Below are 17,808 nucleotides of genomic sequence, written 5' to 3'. Positions count from 1 at the left end.
GAAGGTGCCAAAATCTGATAAAAATAGAGTTCTGCAAAGCGTCCAGGTCAGAAAAATCAGAGGAACCCCATCACCACTATAGCAAAGATGTGACATGTAGAGACAACAGCACATCCCCTCAAGAGGTACAGTTTATAAGCTATTCTTTCAATGAAGATCTATAAAATCTGTGGTTTGATATCATAAGCAAAGCAAATTATTACTTGTGATCCTGACTAAGCATAGCCCAGGTAAAGAGAATTTAAAACAACTAGAAGAGACAGCTCTTACATTATGTCAAGTAGTATTCATCTACTTGCAGAATGATGCAAGGGTTTTTTTCCAAAGCAATCAATTTTTATAATTTGAGTTTATCTGAACATCTCAGATGTGAAAAAGCATTTACTTTGTGAAGATGGAAGTTAGATGTGGATTTAAATATGGTCTTCATATAACCACCACATTCAGTACCTTAACTTTATATATAAAGTGCTGGCATTAACCAACTTACACACTTAAGATTTTGGGGATGGGGGAAACAGTACAAGACAGGAAAAATTAATATCCTCCAAATAGGAAATATGGCCTCAGACTAGAAAGAAAAGAAACTCCTATGTTTTTTCCAATATAGATGTACAAGGAGAGTCCAATACTAAATATTTCTTCAGTCAATGATCTTTGGTATGGGTGAAAAGACCTTCAGATATTGATTGGTAAGCAGCAGAGCCACAAGATAATGCTTTTGAGGGCAGATGTGGCACCTCAGGACACCACCTCTCATCAAGTTTCAGGTTCAGACAGGAGCTGCCTCCTCACACTGACAAAGTTCTCTCCAGTCAAGTAACTGGCAATAGTCTGCCGTGCTGAAGAGAGAACTTCCCACTTCTCCAGGTGCGGTACAGTTAACCTCAAAGTTTAGAAAAAAGGTCTGGTAGCCACCCTTGAGAGGTTACCAGCCTTTGGACTGTCAAGTGTGTCTGTAAAATGGCAGTGATGTCACTTCTTAAATGGAAAAACATCATTATGGAGAAGATAAGACGACAAGGTAATGAGCAGCCTGAACAAAAGGCTAGGAAAAAAATACCAGTTGTAATCTGAGCTACCAATTTCTGTATTTCTCCTTTGCTCTTCTGGTTCAACGCTAGCTTTAAGAAATATACCACAATGCATAGTGAAATAAACTTAAGGTATGAGCTCATCTTGTAATGGAAGCTATCTCATGGGTGAAAAAATAAACTGTTCTTGTATTTCAGCACTAACTGCAGCAGCCTTTTATATGCACACAGTAGGTATAACAGATTATTATTGTTCTTTTTTTTCTTCTCCAATTTTAAATAAGAAAAAAATCTAGTTCTCAAAGAGCTTAATATTGCAACTTTTAATTTCTTTTCAAAAAATATAACCCCACATTACAGTTTTTAACCTTCGTTCTAACATTTTTTATTTTTAAAAGTCTGAAAATACCTATATTTAAAGAAATTTTATTCTGCTGAACTGAAGTCTGTATTCTTGCTTTTATAAAGCAATGAGTTTTTGTTTTTAAGAGCATCTGTGTGCTCCTGCACTTTGCATGTCTCTACACCATCTACTACTAGCCAACAGGACAAACATGATTTCATTTTATATTTTTTTAAAGGTCTAGGTAATGAATGTTTAAAGCCTTCACTCGTTTTAAACAAGGAAAATTTCATTATGTACCCTGGGCTCAAGAAACCAGCAAGACATTCTTTTTTACAGATGGGGAGGTAACTTTAAGCCTCACTGGACACACACACAATTCAATAATATTTTAATGCAACACTACTTCTGACTTACCATAGAATAATCAAGAGTTGTTAATTTTGCATTACATATTGAAAACCCTGCTCTAAAGAAGACACAAAGTAGAGGGAAAAAAAAAAAAACCACACAGGATCCTATAACTAAGTTTCATGTCAACAACCCGTACAGATGGGAAAACTGTACAAACAATTCCCAGACATGCTGCATTCACAAGGCTGATCTAAGAGAGTGTATGAAGCCAAACTGACAGATACACCCAGATTAAAAAAATTCTGCACTGCAATTCAGCAAAACAAGCTACAGTAAAGGCCCAGACTCCACACAGCACAGATTGGACAGCACTGGAAAAGAACAAAGAGGCAACAAGGCAAAGGCAGGAGCAAAGCTGGAGAAAAGGGTTCCAAATTTGTATGCATTGTCAATACAGTCTACTCAGAAATGGCTTCCCAGTCAAAAAAACAAAAAAGCTTTCCTGGGCTCATCCTGAAGGGTAGAGAATCTGGTGTGAGTAAAGCTCGGGCGATTTAACAGGACTCCATAAAAGTGTCCTTATCTAGGTATCCCAGTACCTTATTATTCCAGAAAAGTTACACGGATTTTAGGAATTAGGGCTTTTGTGCAAATTTTCACCTTGCAGAACTCTAGGACCACACTTGTCACCTGTTCAACGTAAGCTAAGAATATTTTCTAGCCTAGGGAAGAAAACAACCTACAAATCTTAAATAGAAAGATAAAACCCCTTTAACATTCCCCTTTTTTGAGATTCAGCATAGACAGATGGTATCACTGAACAGAGTTCATATTGACAATCTGAGTCACCCTGTGAAAACTCATGCTGTGCATGGTTACACCTCCAACAGACACTTCACACACCTGGCTTGTAAAGACTCTGCTATGCAAGAAAAGTACCACAGTGATATAACACCCAAGAAAAACACCATTCATAGCTTCATTACTGAATTTAGATGTTTGGGGTGTGGGGATGAAGATGACTATGCTATTATTAGAAATATAGTTGTGGGCTGATTTCTGTTCCATCTAATATAGCAGCATCCTGACTCAACAGCAGTTGAACTGGCCCTAGGGCTGGATTTGACCCTCAGCAGTTTACAAACAGATCTACTAGAACTGAATTTTCTTCACATTCAGTAAGAATTGTTTTGGTTTAAGGATAGGAACGAGAACAAAAAAGCCTGGGTAATTCATTATCATGTATCTTCTCATCCCAATCCTCAGGTCAGCAGTCATTCAGTTTATGCAAAGCCTGCAAGCCAGTGCTGGCCTCAAGCACACTCTTAAGAGGAAGAAAGAGGGAGCTGGGGTGGAGGGCGGGGGAAACCCCACACATCCCACACACCTACCCTTAAAGTAGCACTTTAAAATGTTTTTAAAGTCCAAGTACCTGAACCACGTGTAGCATTTGGACACTAGAAGATGTGAGCTCACTGTCCTGGTTTCAGCTGGGACAGAGTTAGTTTTCTTCTTAGTAGCTGATGCAGTGCTGTGTTTGGGCTCTGATGTGGGAACAATGCTGACAGCACACTGATGGTTTTAGTTGTTGCTGGGTGATGTTTATACTAAATCAAGGACTTTTCAGTTCCTTGGGCCCTGTCAGTGAGAAGGCTGGAGGGGCACAGGACATTGGGAGGGGACACAGCCAGGACAGGTGACCTGAACTAGCCAAAGGGATATTCCATACCATATGACATCATGCTGCATATATAAACTAGGGGAAGAAGAAGGAAGCGGGGGACACCCGGAATTATGGCATTTGTCTTCCCGAGTCCCCGTTGAGTGTGATGGAGCCCTGCTGCCCTGGGGATGGCCGGACACCTGCCTGCCCAGGTGAATGAGTCCCTTGCTTTGCCTTGCTTGGGTGCGTGGCTTTTGCTTTACCTATTAAATTGTTCTTATCTCAACCCTCGAGTTTTACATTCCTTTTCCGATCCTCCTTCCCATCCCTCTGGGTGGGGGGGGAGTGAGCAAGCCACTGCGTGGTGCTTGGTTGCTGGCCAGGGTTAAAACCACAATACTCACTTAACGCAGTCCCAAGCTCCAGAATGATACTCTAGATTATACTTTCATCCTCCTAATTGTAGCCACATTAAGACTATTGTATTGCAAGAGGAAGAGTCAATTAATTCCTTGCCATATTAAATATCTGTAGTGTCTGGGCTTTCCCTTCCCACTCCAGCTGGTGGGGTGGGCTTTCCCAGCACTGTGTTTCCCCTCAAGTCCTGATCACCTGCTGCCGTTACAGACAAGCCCACAGCCATGTCACACTGTTTCTTTCAAAGTCCAGTATCAAAAGAACAGAAAGGAGGAATATTTTAAAAACATATCATGCCTCCTGCAATTTCTCACATGCAATGTTGCGTAGTCTAATCTCAGTCACAATGAAATAAGCCCATACTGAAATAATAAGCAATGAATTGCACATAGTCCTGCCACATTTGCTTGCTTCAGCTTTTAATATTTTAGAAGCAAATAATCTGAGGCATCTAATCAAGTATTTTTACAAGGTATATGCCAGTAGGCATCCAGCCACATATACTCTTGATCACTTCCTAAGGTCCATTTCCCACCGTCCCATAAATGCTGGACTGTGTGAGCTTGCTGTAGAGAGAAGATCTTGAGCTATTGGTGAATACGAGCACATGTGAACATGGTATACAGGCTGATTAATTTCTGGCACAATTTGGAGCAAAGGGCAGGAAAGGGTCCTGGACAATAACTACTGAGCTTCACATGGCTATGACCTGAAATAAGTCATCAAATCACCTCAAGTTAAAAACCACTATCAAGTTAGTCATATTCCAAACAATTGTCTATGTGTTCTTCAACCTCGTTATGTTATATATTTTTGAAAAGGCTGCCCTGAGAGTTTATGAAATGTATCACTCCTTATCACTTACACACAATTTGTAGAGTTATAATGATAAGAATAACATAAGGCTGTAATTCTTTTAAAGTATCATCATCTTTTCCTGATGTGCAAGATGATTCGTAAAATATTCTAAACGATATACTAAACAGCAACATGTCTGGTGCTGTTCATAAAGAAACAATTCCATAACAATCTCCTGAAAGTAAAAGCCACCTGTAAACCCACCCATCCACCCCCACCCCCCATTCAGTAATAACCCTGTTGGCATTATCAGCCAATATGGGGAGGGAGCTAAGCTTTCTTGGGGTAAGCAACCTTTATCATCCTTACCGTACAACTTCATTTGTAAACAAAGCAGTTGATTTGAGCTTTTTCAGCATGATTTCAGATGTGGATAAGACTACCCCTTTGAGTTCACTGATATTTATACATAAAGGAAAAGACAGAGAAGTAATGCAAGCCAGAGTTGTTAAGACTTACACCGACCTTTGGTGCCATTCACCGTGAATGTGCGTACCCAGTTTGCAGACCACAAAAGCGAAAGATGCAATTGCTACTAGATACCGTACAAGTGCATAGTAGGATACAAGCCTTGCTGCAAAGAAAAAACAGATAAGGTACAGAGAAGGACTCAGAAGACAGAGAAGAAATTGAAAGGTTACAGAGCTGATCAATGGCACAACCAGAAGTAAGAGTCATCCTAAAAAGTAACTCTGGCTCTTACCTCACTTTCACTGAAAGCACAAACAGTAGCTATCTGTGTTACACCCTAGTTCTTGTTTCCTCGGTGGTACTGGGGAATCTGGCCATTGAAAGACATTTCATTTCCACCTGCTCACCCTAGCTAAGATTCCTTTTCAAATGCAGGCTATTTGAAAGCTTTTCACACAGTCAATGAATCAATACACATAGGTATTTTAAAGGGATGACATATCTGTCTCTGAAAGCAACTCAGGATATTTCCAAGTAAAATGAAGCTGTTTGGGATGTTTACAGACTTGAGATAGCGTGATTTAATACAAAAATCCTCTGTAGTTCAGAAAGTACTTATCATCCAGCTTTCCTGCAACCACTATAGCCATTCAGGCATATCCAAGCTGTCTGTCTTGCCTTACTCTGAATGGAAGCCTCTGCTTTCCAGAAAGGCCTTTATTTTTCTTGGTAGAATCTGACTTATTTTCTGCAAGTATCCAAAGATTCTGGTTCTTTCCACCTGAAATACATTTCATCTCCTTAAAAAGTCTCAGAGGGCTTAAACTGTGCACCCAAAAACGTGGAAAATTCCAAAGAGCAATTTCTCAGTCTCTGATTCTTTGTATGATCCAAACTTAAAATTCAGACTGAATCAATAATCTAGTCTCATTAAGTGACTGAATGAAGAGATGCAGATGCTATTGTCCCCCTATTACTAACTGCAGAGGGCTGATCATGGGCAGACATTCTAACCAGAAAATCCTGGTCTCACTTCTGGGAGCCAGACTAAGTTATGACATGACAATATGTGTGGGACCATTCTCTACACTCTACACAACTTTTTCCTTGAAAAGGTAAACTGAAGATTATTCTGCATTTGAATGCAGAACAATTAATACATGACTATGATTTTGTCAGCCTTTCACATGCACAGATTCCTTGGGTGATGCCAAAAAATAATTTTATTACCTTTGAAATAAGAGGCAAGTAAAATATTTTGGATGGAACTTACAGCTCACAAGTTTCAATCCTGATATATACAAATTAAGTGTGATTAAACACACAGCTTACCTTGAACTAGCTTTCAGTTGTTCTTCTTCTTGATGTTCCACAATGCCATGTGGTTCTGGTGGCACAAATACTTCTTTATCAACATTGCTAACCCAGCTGTTCTTTGCTTTGTTTGATTTCTTCTGACTCACTTCAGCTAGAACATAAAAAAAGAATATTGTTGTCTCCCATATATTCATACAGCATTTCTTCAAGAAGAAAATACAAGTATTTGCATTCATCCCACAGCTACTTCAAAGTCCACCATACTTGAATTGTGTACAGAGGCAGATCTGGTGCCTTCAAAAGCATAATTTTTTTAATGCTACTAGAAATGTCACATACTGGTCTGAATACTTCACTCTACTGCTCCAGGTACATCTGCTTTAGATCTTAAAGTGATCCTAAATGGAGGAGTTTTATAAACAACACTAGTAAAGACTGATGCTGTAGTTCTTGTAGCTAGACAAACATCGAAAATTTAATTTTGGATCCTGAGGAAACAAAAACAATTAAACCATAGGAAACTGAAAACATGTTGAACTTCAGTTAATCGAGCCAATTATCCCCTTCCTACAGCAGTAAACTGGAAGTTAGTCATAACTCTCATTTAAGCAGGTGGCTAATCCTTTATGGATAGAATTACCACAATACCACAAGTTAAAAAGGTATGTATTAAAAAAGAAAGAAAAAAAAACAAACAAAAAGCCCCACCTCATTCAGCAAATGCAAATACATTTGCATTTCTTTCTGGGGTGGGACAGAATCCTATTGTGATAACCTCTTTCAGTCAAAACATTCATTTACATTATTTCCTCTGCTGCTTTTTGCACTTTGTTTAGAAATGAAGAATTTCCTAGTGTGCAATAATGAGCAAGACTTTTATTCTCACTTTTGCTATCCATAACTGCAAGCAAAAATATCTTGACATTTAATGAGTCATTGAAACCAAGCAATTGCACATATTTCTGAATGTACCAGTATGCCCCTTTGTTCAAGCAATAATATTGGGAGTAATTAACCTTCATCTAAGATAATATGGCTTTAAGTACTTTCCTTTAAGCTATAAGTTGCTGTAAAATTTAGCTAGAATTTTACAGCTGATTTTCATAACCTTTAAGTCCACAATCAGTCAAAACTACAAACATGCTGCACTAACTACCTGCGATTTTTTTGCATTCTTTTCTGTTTCAGGTCTTTTCTTGTTAACTTGAAAAACGCCAAACCATTACACAGTAACCTTAAATTGACTAAAATGCCAATATCCAAACTCATCTCTGGGCATATACGAATTAAGAACATGTAACATTGCAGGTTTAGACACAGGAAGACAAGGTTAAATTGTAGTTACAAAACCCATAGGAAGTAGCAAGCTGTAGTCCGTCCATAGTATTGAGAGAAGTACCTTACTTGCTCCACTAGCAGACAGAAAAATCCCTTAATAGAACTTAAAAAAAATAAAGATGACAAATGTTATTTTCACTAGGTTGTACTGACGAGTCTTGCCCTTTTAAATCAAAAGGATTTAGTAGAATTAGAGGAACTTTCTCTCCCAGGGATAACGTTAATGGTGATCAGTTCAAAACCTGACCAGGAAACTGTTCACTTCTTATGTGGAAAACCTTCATTTTAAAATGCCCTAAGACAGGAGATGGCGAATGTTAAAAGAGGCATGGCTTTAAAGAACTTCTTGAACAAATTAATGGGAAAAAATTATCCAGAAATACCTCCCCTATTTCAGAAAAGCCTGAGGTGTGATTAGCTGCAGGCTGGTCCTGGCCTTGGAGCGTACACATGCTGCCAGGCTCTCCCCAGAGGCAGGATGCTGGGGACATGAGCTTTTGGTCTGGTCCTGTAGGGCAACTCTTACATTCTCTTTTGTTTTGTTTCTCTCCAAACGAAACACTGTATTTAAATCCAATGTTAAACACTATTATTATCTTCCATAATCTGATCTTTAAAAAAAAAATTCAGAACATAGCAAATATTATTAAGTGAGCACCAAGCTTGTGAGCATTACTCAGTTTACGTGCAATATACTACCTACCTATCTGTACTACTAAATTAATGTCTGCATCTGACACAAACATTTAACAAGCATTTTTAACAGATCATTTGCAGGCACCCACCATGATATGGAGGATAGTGGGTGCATTTAAAGTTGTTGTGGGCACAGGATGCCAGTTATAGCTGCGAGAGCTCCCAGCACATATTTCAGTAGTTCTAACCACTAGGTCTAGCTGATGGTATCTAGTATTAAGCCTCAGATGTCTCAACATGAGCACCCAAAATCTTGGAAATTCATATTAAAGAGCAATTTCTTCAATCTCTGATTCTTTGCATGTCCCAGGATAGCTCGTAGGGCCTCAAAAATGGAAATGAGAATGCAGTCCAGGAGTGCAGAGGGCTTTTAGTCCAACACAAACACAAGCCAGTCCCTCCTGTTAGCAGTTACCACACAGTTACTCTCACTAACACATAGCACTGAGGGAGAGGAAAACTTACACTGTAAATTACATGGGAAATCTATTTTTTGGCATCATTTTCTGCTTGTAGAGATACCAATATTCTTGTATTTCACAGAAAACAGTGTCTGAGGTTAGTTAACTAAGAGTCAGCCTTTCCGAAATAAGATATAAACCAAATGCTTACCGAGAGTGGCAGGCTTCCGGCGCATAGAAGCTCTAATGATGTCTGCTCCGTGTATCTTATCTCTGTGCCTCTTTGATTTTGCTTCATAAAACCACTGCCCACTCATATTCTTTAACTGAACATCATCTTTGACTTTTTCTGGTAAATGCCTGAGGAGGGGAAAAACGAAGAATTTAGATACACACACAATCTACTTACCTGTGTGAAGAGAATAGGCCAGATATTTTTGCTTTGGGGGAAGGGGGGTGGGGGTTTGTTTTGTTTTTTTAATGCTGTCTCAGCATGCTGTTTCCATCCTGGTAATCACCTTTTTTTAATTATGAAGGATAACAATGAGCTGGAGAGGGAAGAGTCTCAGCCCTGTCACCGTCAGTAGATCAGCTGAAGTAACTTGGAAAAAATGCTTTGATATGATACACTCTCAAAAAAAGACAGGTCTGGAGAAGTCTCCAGTAATTGCAGATCTTGACTTATTGTCTCCAAAGGTCAGTTTTCCAAGGTTAAAATTGAGATAAGCTAGCAGGACAGCACAAGAAGTCTGTGCCAAGATTAAGTCCATGGCTGTTTGGGGGCTCAGAAGATGTCTTTTCAGGCTGTTCATATGCCAGTACTTTTACACACACATTCCAAAAGTGTACTGGAAGATGGTGGCATCTTTTCCATACGTTACACAAAACCCCTTATATGAATACAATGAGTTACAAAGGAAGACAGCATCACATGAAAGAAACGGCAAAATAAGTTTGTGCAATTTATTAATCTAAATGCAGCCACTTTAAATACTGTGAAGGAAATTTTTAATAATTTTACTTCAGGCTTCAGGGTCACTCTGCTTCTATGAAACATACTTTAACAGAATAAGGAGTTGCTGTGTGCAATTTGAGAGGTTGTTTTCTTTCCTCATTAGGCATAAACACACTAGGCATATGCTTATACATGACCTGAAGACTAACCCACAGACCAGGAAGGTTACTACACAGACTTAGAGAGTACTTAATCAAAAAAAGTCAAGTCAGGTGTCATCTGCCTTCTCCATTTATGCCCTTTCCTTCAGCAAAACAAGCTAATAATGGATCCCAAGGGAGAAATCAAAACAAATCAGGCTACTCAGAGACTTTAAGGCTAAACACAGTCCATAGTGCTGTGGGATGGTGCTACCTTGCACACACCTGATGGCCATCATAGAATCATAGAATGGTTTGGGTTGGAAGGGACCTTTAACAGTCATCTAGTCCAACTCCAAGGAGGTTCATGCCACTTTTATATTGCTCACGAGTTTAGAAGAAGGAATTTTAGTGCAATCAAGCAGCTATGATGACAGTCATTTTATTATAGGTTGCAATTTGACTATCAAGTACAGACAACCATTCACAGCAGAGAAAGGACACTCAGCCAGTCCTAACCCCCACACTAAGCTAGACCTTTCTCATCTATCATTCAACTGCTCCTTCATCCTTGTATGGCCAGAAGTGAAAAGACTTATTTGAAAGCATCAGCTATACTAGAATTTTAATACTCAAACTTGTTTTTGAAAGTACTGTCAACAGGCAGCCCCTCCTAGGTGTGTAAATAACTTCTGTCTCCCGACTCGGCTATACACAGTTGAGGCTTCCAGGAGCTGAGGTCACCATTGGCATTTTTAATGCCAAGATTCAACAGTCCATAGCGTTAGCAGGCCATTTAAAATTTGGCCCTTCCTCTTGCTTATAACTCTGTGCTTTTCCAAGAGCCAAAATATGTTCTTCACATATGCCTCAGGTCTTCCAGGTTGGAGCAGGAGCACAGCAGTAGCTTCCTTCTGTCCTTAAGCAAACATATTACTCATGTATGAGCCAACTCCTCATTGCTCAGCCAGTTTATGAACACAGCCAGCTGGAATAGTGGAAATATGGAATGCAAGAATTTTTACCCAGATGACTGCATCTCCCTTTCACCTTCTCTCCTATCTGTTATTTGTCTTCTCAGAAGAGATGCTGCTTAGGGCTAGGGACTGGCTTTTCAACTATCTGTACAGCCTGCAGGGCAGGTGAGCTCTGACACCAGCTAGTGCTTCAGGGCAGTATGATAACACATGCCAAGGAAGGTTCTCTAGCGGGAAGTTACTGAGTCACAGGACAAGTATTCATTCAACACACTTACCCCAGACACTGCTCACTCCTTTCACCTTTGTATTCAGCCACTGAAACTAGGGTGTGGTAGGAGACCTTTACAGGTCAGCTCAGACTGATAAATCACTGTAGAAGTGGACAGGATCCCAGGCCCCTCAGCTGTGTCAGCCTACTTACCTGCTTGTTGGACTCTCAGATCTGTGATGGATTAACATAAGCAGGACAGAGACAGAGGCACGGATTTGTCATGGCTCTAAACTCATTAAGAATCACCCATGGCCAATGCTGCTGTTATTTTGGCTGGAAGTGAGTGTCAGGCACTTTGCTCCCACCCCTGTTTGCTGCCTATGGAAATTTAGTGTACCTTAACTCCACCAGCTCAACAGGCCTTCTAGACTTCGGGAGATAATTATGCTTGCTAACAAAGGTACAAACGTGCTCTCAATTTACACAGTACTTCCTTCACAAATGTCCTGTCTGACTGATAGGGCTTGTATGTTAAGACCTGACAAAAGCTCACAGCAGCTGACTTACAAACTACTTTTGCCTCCTCACCTTGATAGCACTTGACCTTTGTTAGCTTGGCTTCCTTGTCTCTTCAAGAGAAGTATTTCACCTCTCAGTTCCATCTTTTGAAGAACTAAGAGCAACATAAATATTAAAGCTACTCCCAGATATTCCCCAGTCACAAAGAAAGAAGCAGATTTCCATTATCAGAAAGACAATTAGTTCTAGGTCTTGGCAGGGAAAAGAGCATTTGTGAAGCCTGTGATCACCGACATAGGCTTGTTGCAAGAACAGCTGCTGAGGTTACAAACTGGAATTTTTACAATGCTACTTGAATTCTCAGGCTCTACTATGAGCAGGCCTTAGCAGTAACATCAAACTGCTTGCACCGCGTGGGCCTGTTTCACTGTCAGGCATTAGATTTAGATTGTGGTTTACCCTGAAAGGTATTGTGGAAAAATCAGACTGCAGCCACGGTTTTCCACTGCTACATACACCTCCCAGCACACCACAGCAGGATTAGAAGCCAACAGTTGATTCTACACTAGCTCTCCAGTCAACAAAAAGGCTAACCAAGTTGTCATTATGTTTTCTTCTTCTTGGTGACCAAAGAACTAGTAGGCATCCAGATAAAGAGTCAGATTGCAGGATCAGTTGCCAAATTTGCAATTAGGAGAAAATGCAATAATGGCTTTACTTATGATGTAAGGATGTATTCTGGAGTCCCCCAGTGACCTGTTAAAATGCCAGTCTGCCTATGTTGCAGTTTTCAGAGTGCAACAGCCTAAAATTACAATAAAGCTAGTGCCTGTTTCTTCTATAGGACCATTAAACTCAAGAAAATGAAGGTCAGAGATAGAAGGAATTCACTCTAAGATACTTTTAAAATAAGCCTGAGTTCTGCCATTAGTTACCATGATTTTTCCACTACGCCTAGGCGAAACATTTTTGATGGGAAGATGATAAATTTTTCATCCACCAGGGCATTAAGTACATGCAGAATTACAGTGAATGGGCATACAGAGCAACTGTAATGTAACGTCCAGCACTCTGCAGGCAAACAGAAAACCTACACGCGTATTAACTGGGTTGTTTCTCCCCACCTCCAGAACATCTGATAGTGGGCTAAATCACATGGTACCACTGTAAGGCAGGAAATCTGCTCTGATATAATCAGTCCCTGTCTTCCTATCAGCAAATCCAGATCGGTTTATCTTATGCTTTGGAGGCTATTGTAATAGCTCATTGCATGTTAGGGCGAAGTGATAATGACTTCTGTTTCTTTTTTTGAAACAACCATCTAGCAATATATACCTGTATCTAAAACTGTTCAGCTACATCCTCAGCATCTCTTAACTCCTTCCTCTGTACCCCCTTTATTCATAGTCCATACTACAAACCACTACAGAATTTGCAAGATGTGACAACTGACATCTTAACTTCTTTTATGGCCTTATTCCTCAACTGACAGCTTAAACTGAGTTTGTCAGACAGAGGAGTGTATGGTAGCAGCACATTCTGGGACTTCTTGTGACAAAACTAAGCAGCATTTAAATCAGGGTCTGTATTTGGCTCAGAGAGACAGATTCATTAGCATCTCACATGCCTTATTCTGAACACATGGAAAAAGCACCCCAGTAACTGGTGGCAAAACAAAGGCTTTTTGAAGCCTGATACCACCATCTTATCTACAAATTCACTTCCAAAACCTCCCTCCTGCAAATGAAATACCAAATGAGTGGAGAAGGTGAAAGGAGAGATAATTTTGAAAATTTACTCTCAATTCTATTTGCTGCAAGCAAAGCCCAACCAACAAAAAGACAGCAAACAATTTCAGTTCTGGGTCACTTTCTGGACACACAAAACAAACTTTTTGTAGTATCACTCTTAGAAGAACAGGAGAAAAAGGATATTAGACCAGGCGTTATAAGTATCGACTTGCCACTTAGATTTTTGTCTACTTCTTCTTAGAGAGTGGGAAACAGCCATAAAAGGTTTATAAAGCAAAAGGAGTAATTGTTTAAACATGCTACATTGCACAAGCATGCCTCTTCAGTCTGCACATATCTAGATAAGGTGTAGGAAAAGTCTGTTCTCTGACATGTTAGACAACTACACCCAAAACATTTGCAATGGGCAGTCCCAAGTAGAGAATACTGATTATTTCTTTTGCACGTTTGCTGCACACATATGACTTTCAAACAAAAAAAAAAAATCAGTTACTATTTGATTGGTTTAAGCAATATAATTCTAAACTGATCGAGGGCTCTACTAGGAAGAATAAAGCAAACTAATGGTGTTATGCAACCTTTCCCCATCCTTGTCATCAAAACACCTCATCAGCAACACCTCCTTTGATTCCTGCCTCCGGGGTCTCTGAATAGCAAGGTTTTGGGTAGGCAGAAGTAGGTGGAGACATGAGAAAAAGGTGGTCTAGTTCTGTCTGTAGTCATGCATGTTCTTCCATTATATGCCTATTTGGAAATCTGGGTGTGTTAGGTCTACTAACAATAGCCTGATAAATTAATCACAGCTAGCATCTTGCTTTTGGATCCTCAGAGAAATAACTAGGGTGTAGTCAACACAAGTCTTGCTGACAAACAAGACAAACTGACATTTATTCTGAAGTCAGAAGCGAAGACGGACACATCCAGACCTGGAGCATTAAAATGAATGAATTACATGCTCATAGGTATGAGACAACTCAACTGATTTTGGAGATGAAAAGTGAAAACAGGCAGCTCTGTTGTCCATTGAAATACGGTCTTCACCAGAATGTGGAACCAAAACTACTATCCCAACACATTGCTAGATTAACCCTGCTATGCATCATTTCTCTCCTAGAAGATGGCCACACATGGGACATCAGACTGGCATGTTGTCCCCATGTTTTGTTTAAAACATATACACATTCTGCACTGAGGTTAGTAAAAAAGCATGTGAAAATGGAGGAGACTATGTCACCTGCAGTTAGCACTCAGACTTACTCATCTATTAGTAGTTACACTGTCAAGTTTGAAGTAAGGTTCATCTTAAAAGTAATATGTTATAAATCATGTAATTAGATACTCCCTAGGCAGACACAGGGAATACGTAAATTTGTTTAGACATTTCTTGGTACAATGAAGCTTGACTTTATTCCATTCAGAAAAATCTGTAGCAAGACTGTTGAGGCTACAGAGAACAGGAGGTAGGAGTCTTTCAAGGTCTGTCAGCCTTCAGTTTCTATTAGCTTCCACTTGTTTCATTTCTATAACAGCCTTCCACTACTTGGTTTGTCTGCTTGTTTTAAAGGATTTGCATAGAGGCTTCCCAATGGCTTCCCCTCCCTCTTCATACGCAACCCAAGTAAACCTGCCATGGTGGGGGGGTGGGGAGAAGACACTAAACTGAACCAAGATCACCTTCACAATGAAGGAACACCTATCCTGTGACAATATACCTTTGGTATTAGTCAGCATGGACAGCGGTACGGAACAACCTGAATCTGGGGAGAGGCTGCTAGAATGTATGTGCATTCATTCACAGGTTCAGCTCAAACACAGTATTCCCAGTATTTTAAAGCCTATAAAAGTAGGCGTATGAAGCATAAGAACAGCCCTGATCCAATGACATCCCACAGGATGCACAAACTCCTCTAAGTGAGCAGAAGAGCCTGCATCATAGCTTGCTTCACACTACCAGTAAGAGTATATCCATGAAATTGATGCTGTGCTAAAGAACAGGTTGCATTTTAGGATTTTGTGTGAGCTCCAAATCAAGACTAACCTACTCTGAAGCCAAAGGCTTCAGTTTGGCACTGAATAATGCAACACAGTCCCAGGTACAAACAAGTGATAGATCTTACCAAGACAGGTTTTGTACTGTAAGAAAAAACATACTTCCTGAGGGAGTACCCAATTTAGAGGTTAAAAAGCCTTATTAGTATCCACTTATTCCCTAAAGCACACTCTTCTACCATACAAAGTAAACTCCATCTCACCCTGCTTCACTAGCTGTTCCAAACAAGCATCATCCAGTCAAATAATCCATCTGCTAATAGTTGACAAGTTAGCAATCAATACTGGGAAGAAAAGGTATTAGCCCAGTTCTCAGTCCAATGCCATGTCTCTTACTAAGACCAGTAAGTAGGGTATCTTCCTTAACCCCAGTTACTTCACAAGATTAAGATGAAAACAGTCCTAAGAGTCCTGCTTTTTTACTGACTCTTCACAAGGCGGGCTGTAGTTCACTGTTACTTTGGTCTGATGAAACCGGCAGAAAACACAGAGAATGCAAAAAAGCTTTCTGGAGGATATATACACACACAATTTTTTTTTCTTTTTTTTCCTCCTTTTTTTTTGTGTGTCTGTCTAGCAATAAATGGAGGACTCAGGCTAAAAAGGAGTTCACTTAGAATAGGGTGGGTTTGTTTTGGTTGGGGTCATATGAACTATATCTCTGCAGAGCAGCAACCAGCCTCCCCACCGAACTCACAGTCATTCTTACGTCAGTTGGCTTTCTTAAAAAGCATAATGGCATGCACATTTTCCTAGAGAATAAAATTGCTCTATTTCTGAACAGAAAGTATTATTTGGAACTTCACATTTGGTGCTAAGAAATGTTCATAAGGGGAAATCAAAAGGCATGACATTATCTTTTTCCACCCAGACAGGTGGCCCAAAGAGGAACATTCTCATCTAGGTGTATTTAGGTACTTACATACCCAAGAAACCAGCAATGTGAGTGCCACTTGACTTTGATTATTGCCAAATGTCTCCAAAATCCTGCTCCATTAACACATTAAACCAAGGACTTCAATCCCCAAATATACCATTTTAAATTGCTGAAGCAGAAAAAGGACAACACACAGACCAAGTTTCATTTATTTGAAAAAAGTTTGTTGCTGAATTGATGTGCTGAATCCCCTCTGTCTTTGGCAATGGGAAATGCCTCTGAGCTGCTTTGATCTCATGCAACCACTACACAAAGCCAAGCAAAGGATGGAAGGAAAGCATGAGCAGCAGGCAAGCACAGTCTTATCCTCACGCTCCTTTGGGAGAGTACTCCAGGTGGTTCACAATGTGATGGAGCTCTTTCTCCTTCAACAGATCTGCCCAGCTAGAAAGAAATCATTTAGCTATGAGTACGAGGAAAGAGATTACAGGGTGTACCAGATTTGTCTGAAGGTAATCTCCAAGCACACGCTCCCACGTATACACTTTGACCATCACCACATTATACTTACTAACAAGTAAGCCCGTTAAAAGTTAATCAGAAGTCCCTGGTACAACCACTAGACACAAGTATGTGATTTTAGAACTAGTTACAAAAATAGAAATTAATTGTTATTAATTGAAACTCATGCTGTTTCTCCTGTAGTAAGTCTGAGCAGTGTGTGAGAGCACATTCTGTTTGACAACATGGGATACTAAGACCTCTCAGTTTGAATTTTCAGTGAAAGAGTTCAAGCCACCTAATTCTTAGTCTCTTACAATAACTTCAGATTAAAAAGCTTTACTCACATTACAAGCAAGCTCCTTGTTGACACACATGTATGACCTAAAAATACAAGAATTAAATACGCTGCAAAGTGAGTTTAGGTTTTATGCATTTTTAAAATCAGCTCCACAAGAATTGTAGGCTTTATTTACTTATTAGTCACACTTGCTTATTAATAGACTAATTTAAATCTGCCAAGGCTTAAAGATAACATCAGTACCCTGAATAGGACTCCAGAATCATATTGTTAGAAGGGATGCTCTGACAGGATCTTAACATATCCTTAGGAATAAATGTAGAGACAACGGTGATTTGTGGCATCCCTCATCCAGAGTCCAAGCAAACTTTCAAAAAAATTCAATGCGAAATAGAAGGGATGATGGCCAGCCTAAGAGACCTCAGTTAGACAAAGTGCCATTCTGTTTACTGGTCCAGACAGAACGTAGAGCTCATACAAACATACTGCGCTATTGCCTTGCCTGTAAGCCACACCAATTCCACGTGTTATTTTTCCATTCATTTACAGACACCCAAACTTTTACCGTGAAGTAGTGCAAATGATAGATATTAAGGAATTTATAAGAAAGGGGTGGGTGACTGGTAAAATGAACATTTTTGCAGATATTTAGCTTTAGAAAGAGTCCCTAAGTATTACAGGGCAATGAGAAA

At 39.7% G+C, this 17,808-nt stretch overlaps 1 protein-coding gene across 1 annotated transcript in view; it reads right to left on the bottom strand.

The window, feature by feature from the left end:
- SYTL2 (synaptotagmin like 2) overlaps positions 1–17,808 on the bottom strand; it is a 62,271-nt gene that overhangs the window by 23,879 nt on the left and 20,584 nt on the right. The window contains exons 3-4 of the mRNA XM_040584087.1: positions 9,044–9,192; positions 6,413–6,548 (exon numbers count right to left, since the gene is read on the bottom strand). Of these exons, the coding sequence (XP_040440021.1) occupies positions 6,413–6,548; positions 9,044–9,192 (285 nt within the window). The remainder of the gene's footprint in view (positions 1–6,412; positions 6,549–9,043; positions 9,193–17,808) is intronic.

This window comes from Falco naumanni, chromosome 2 (assembly GCF_017639655.2).
Source record: "Falco naumanni isolate bFalNau1 chromosome 2, bFalNau1.pat, whole genome shotgun sequence".
Classification (NCBI taxonomy): Eukaryota; Metazoa; Chordata; class Aves; order Falconiformes; family Falconidae; genus Falco; species Falco naumanni.
The sequence above is the reverse complement of the archived record's forward strand: the minus strand, read 5'-3'. Positions and strand labels throughout refer to the sequence as shown.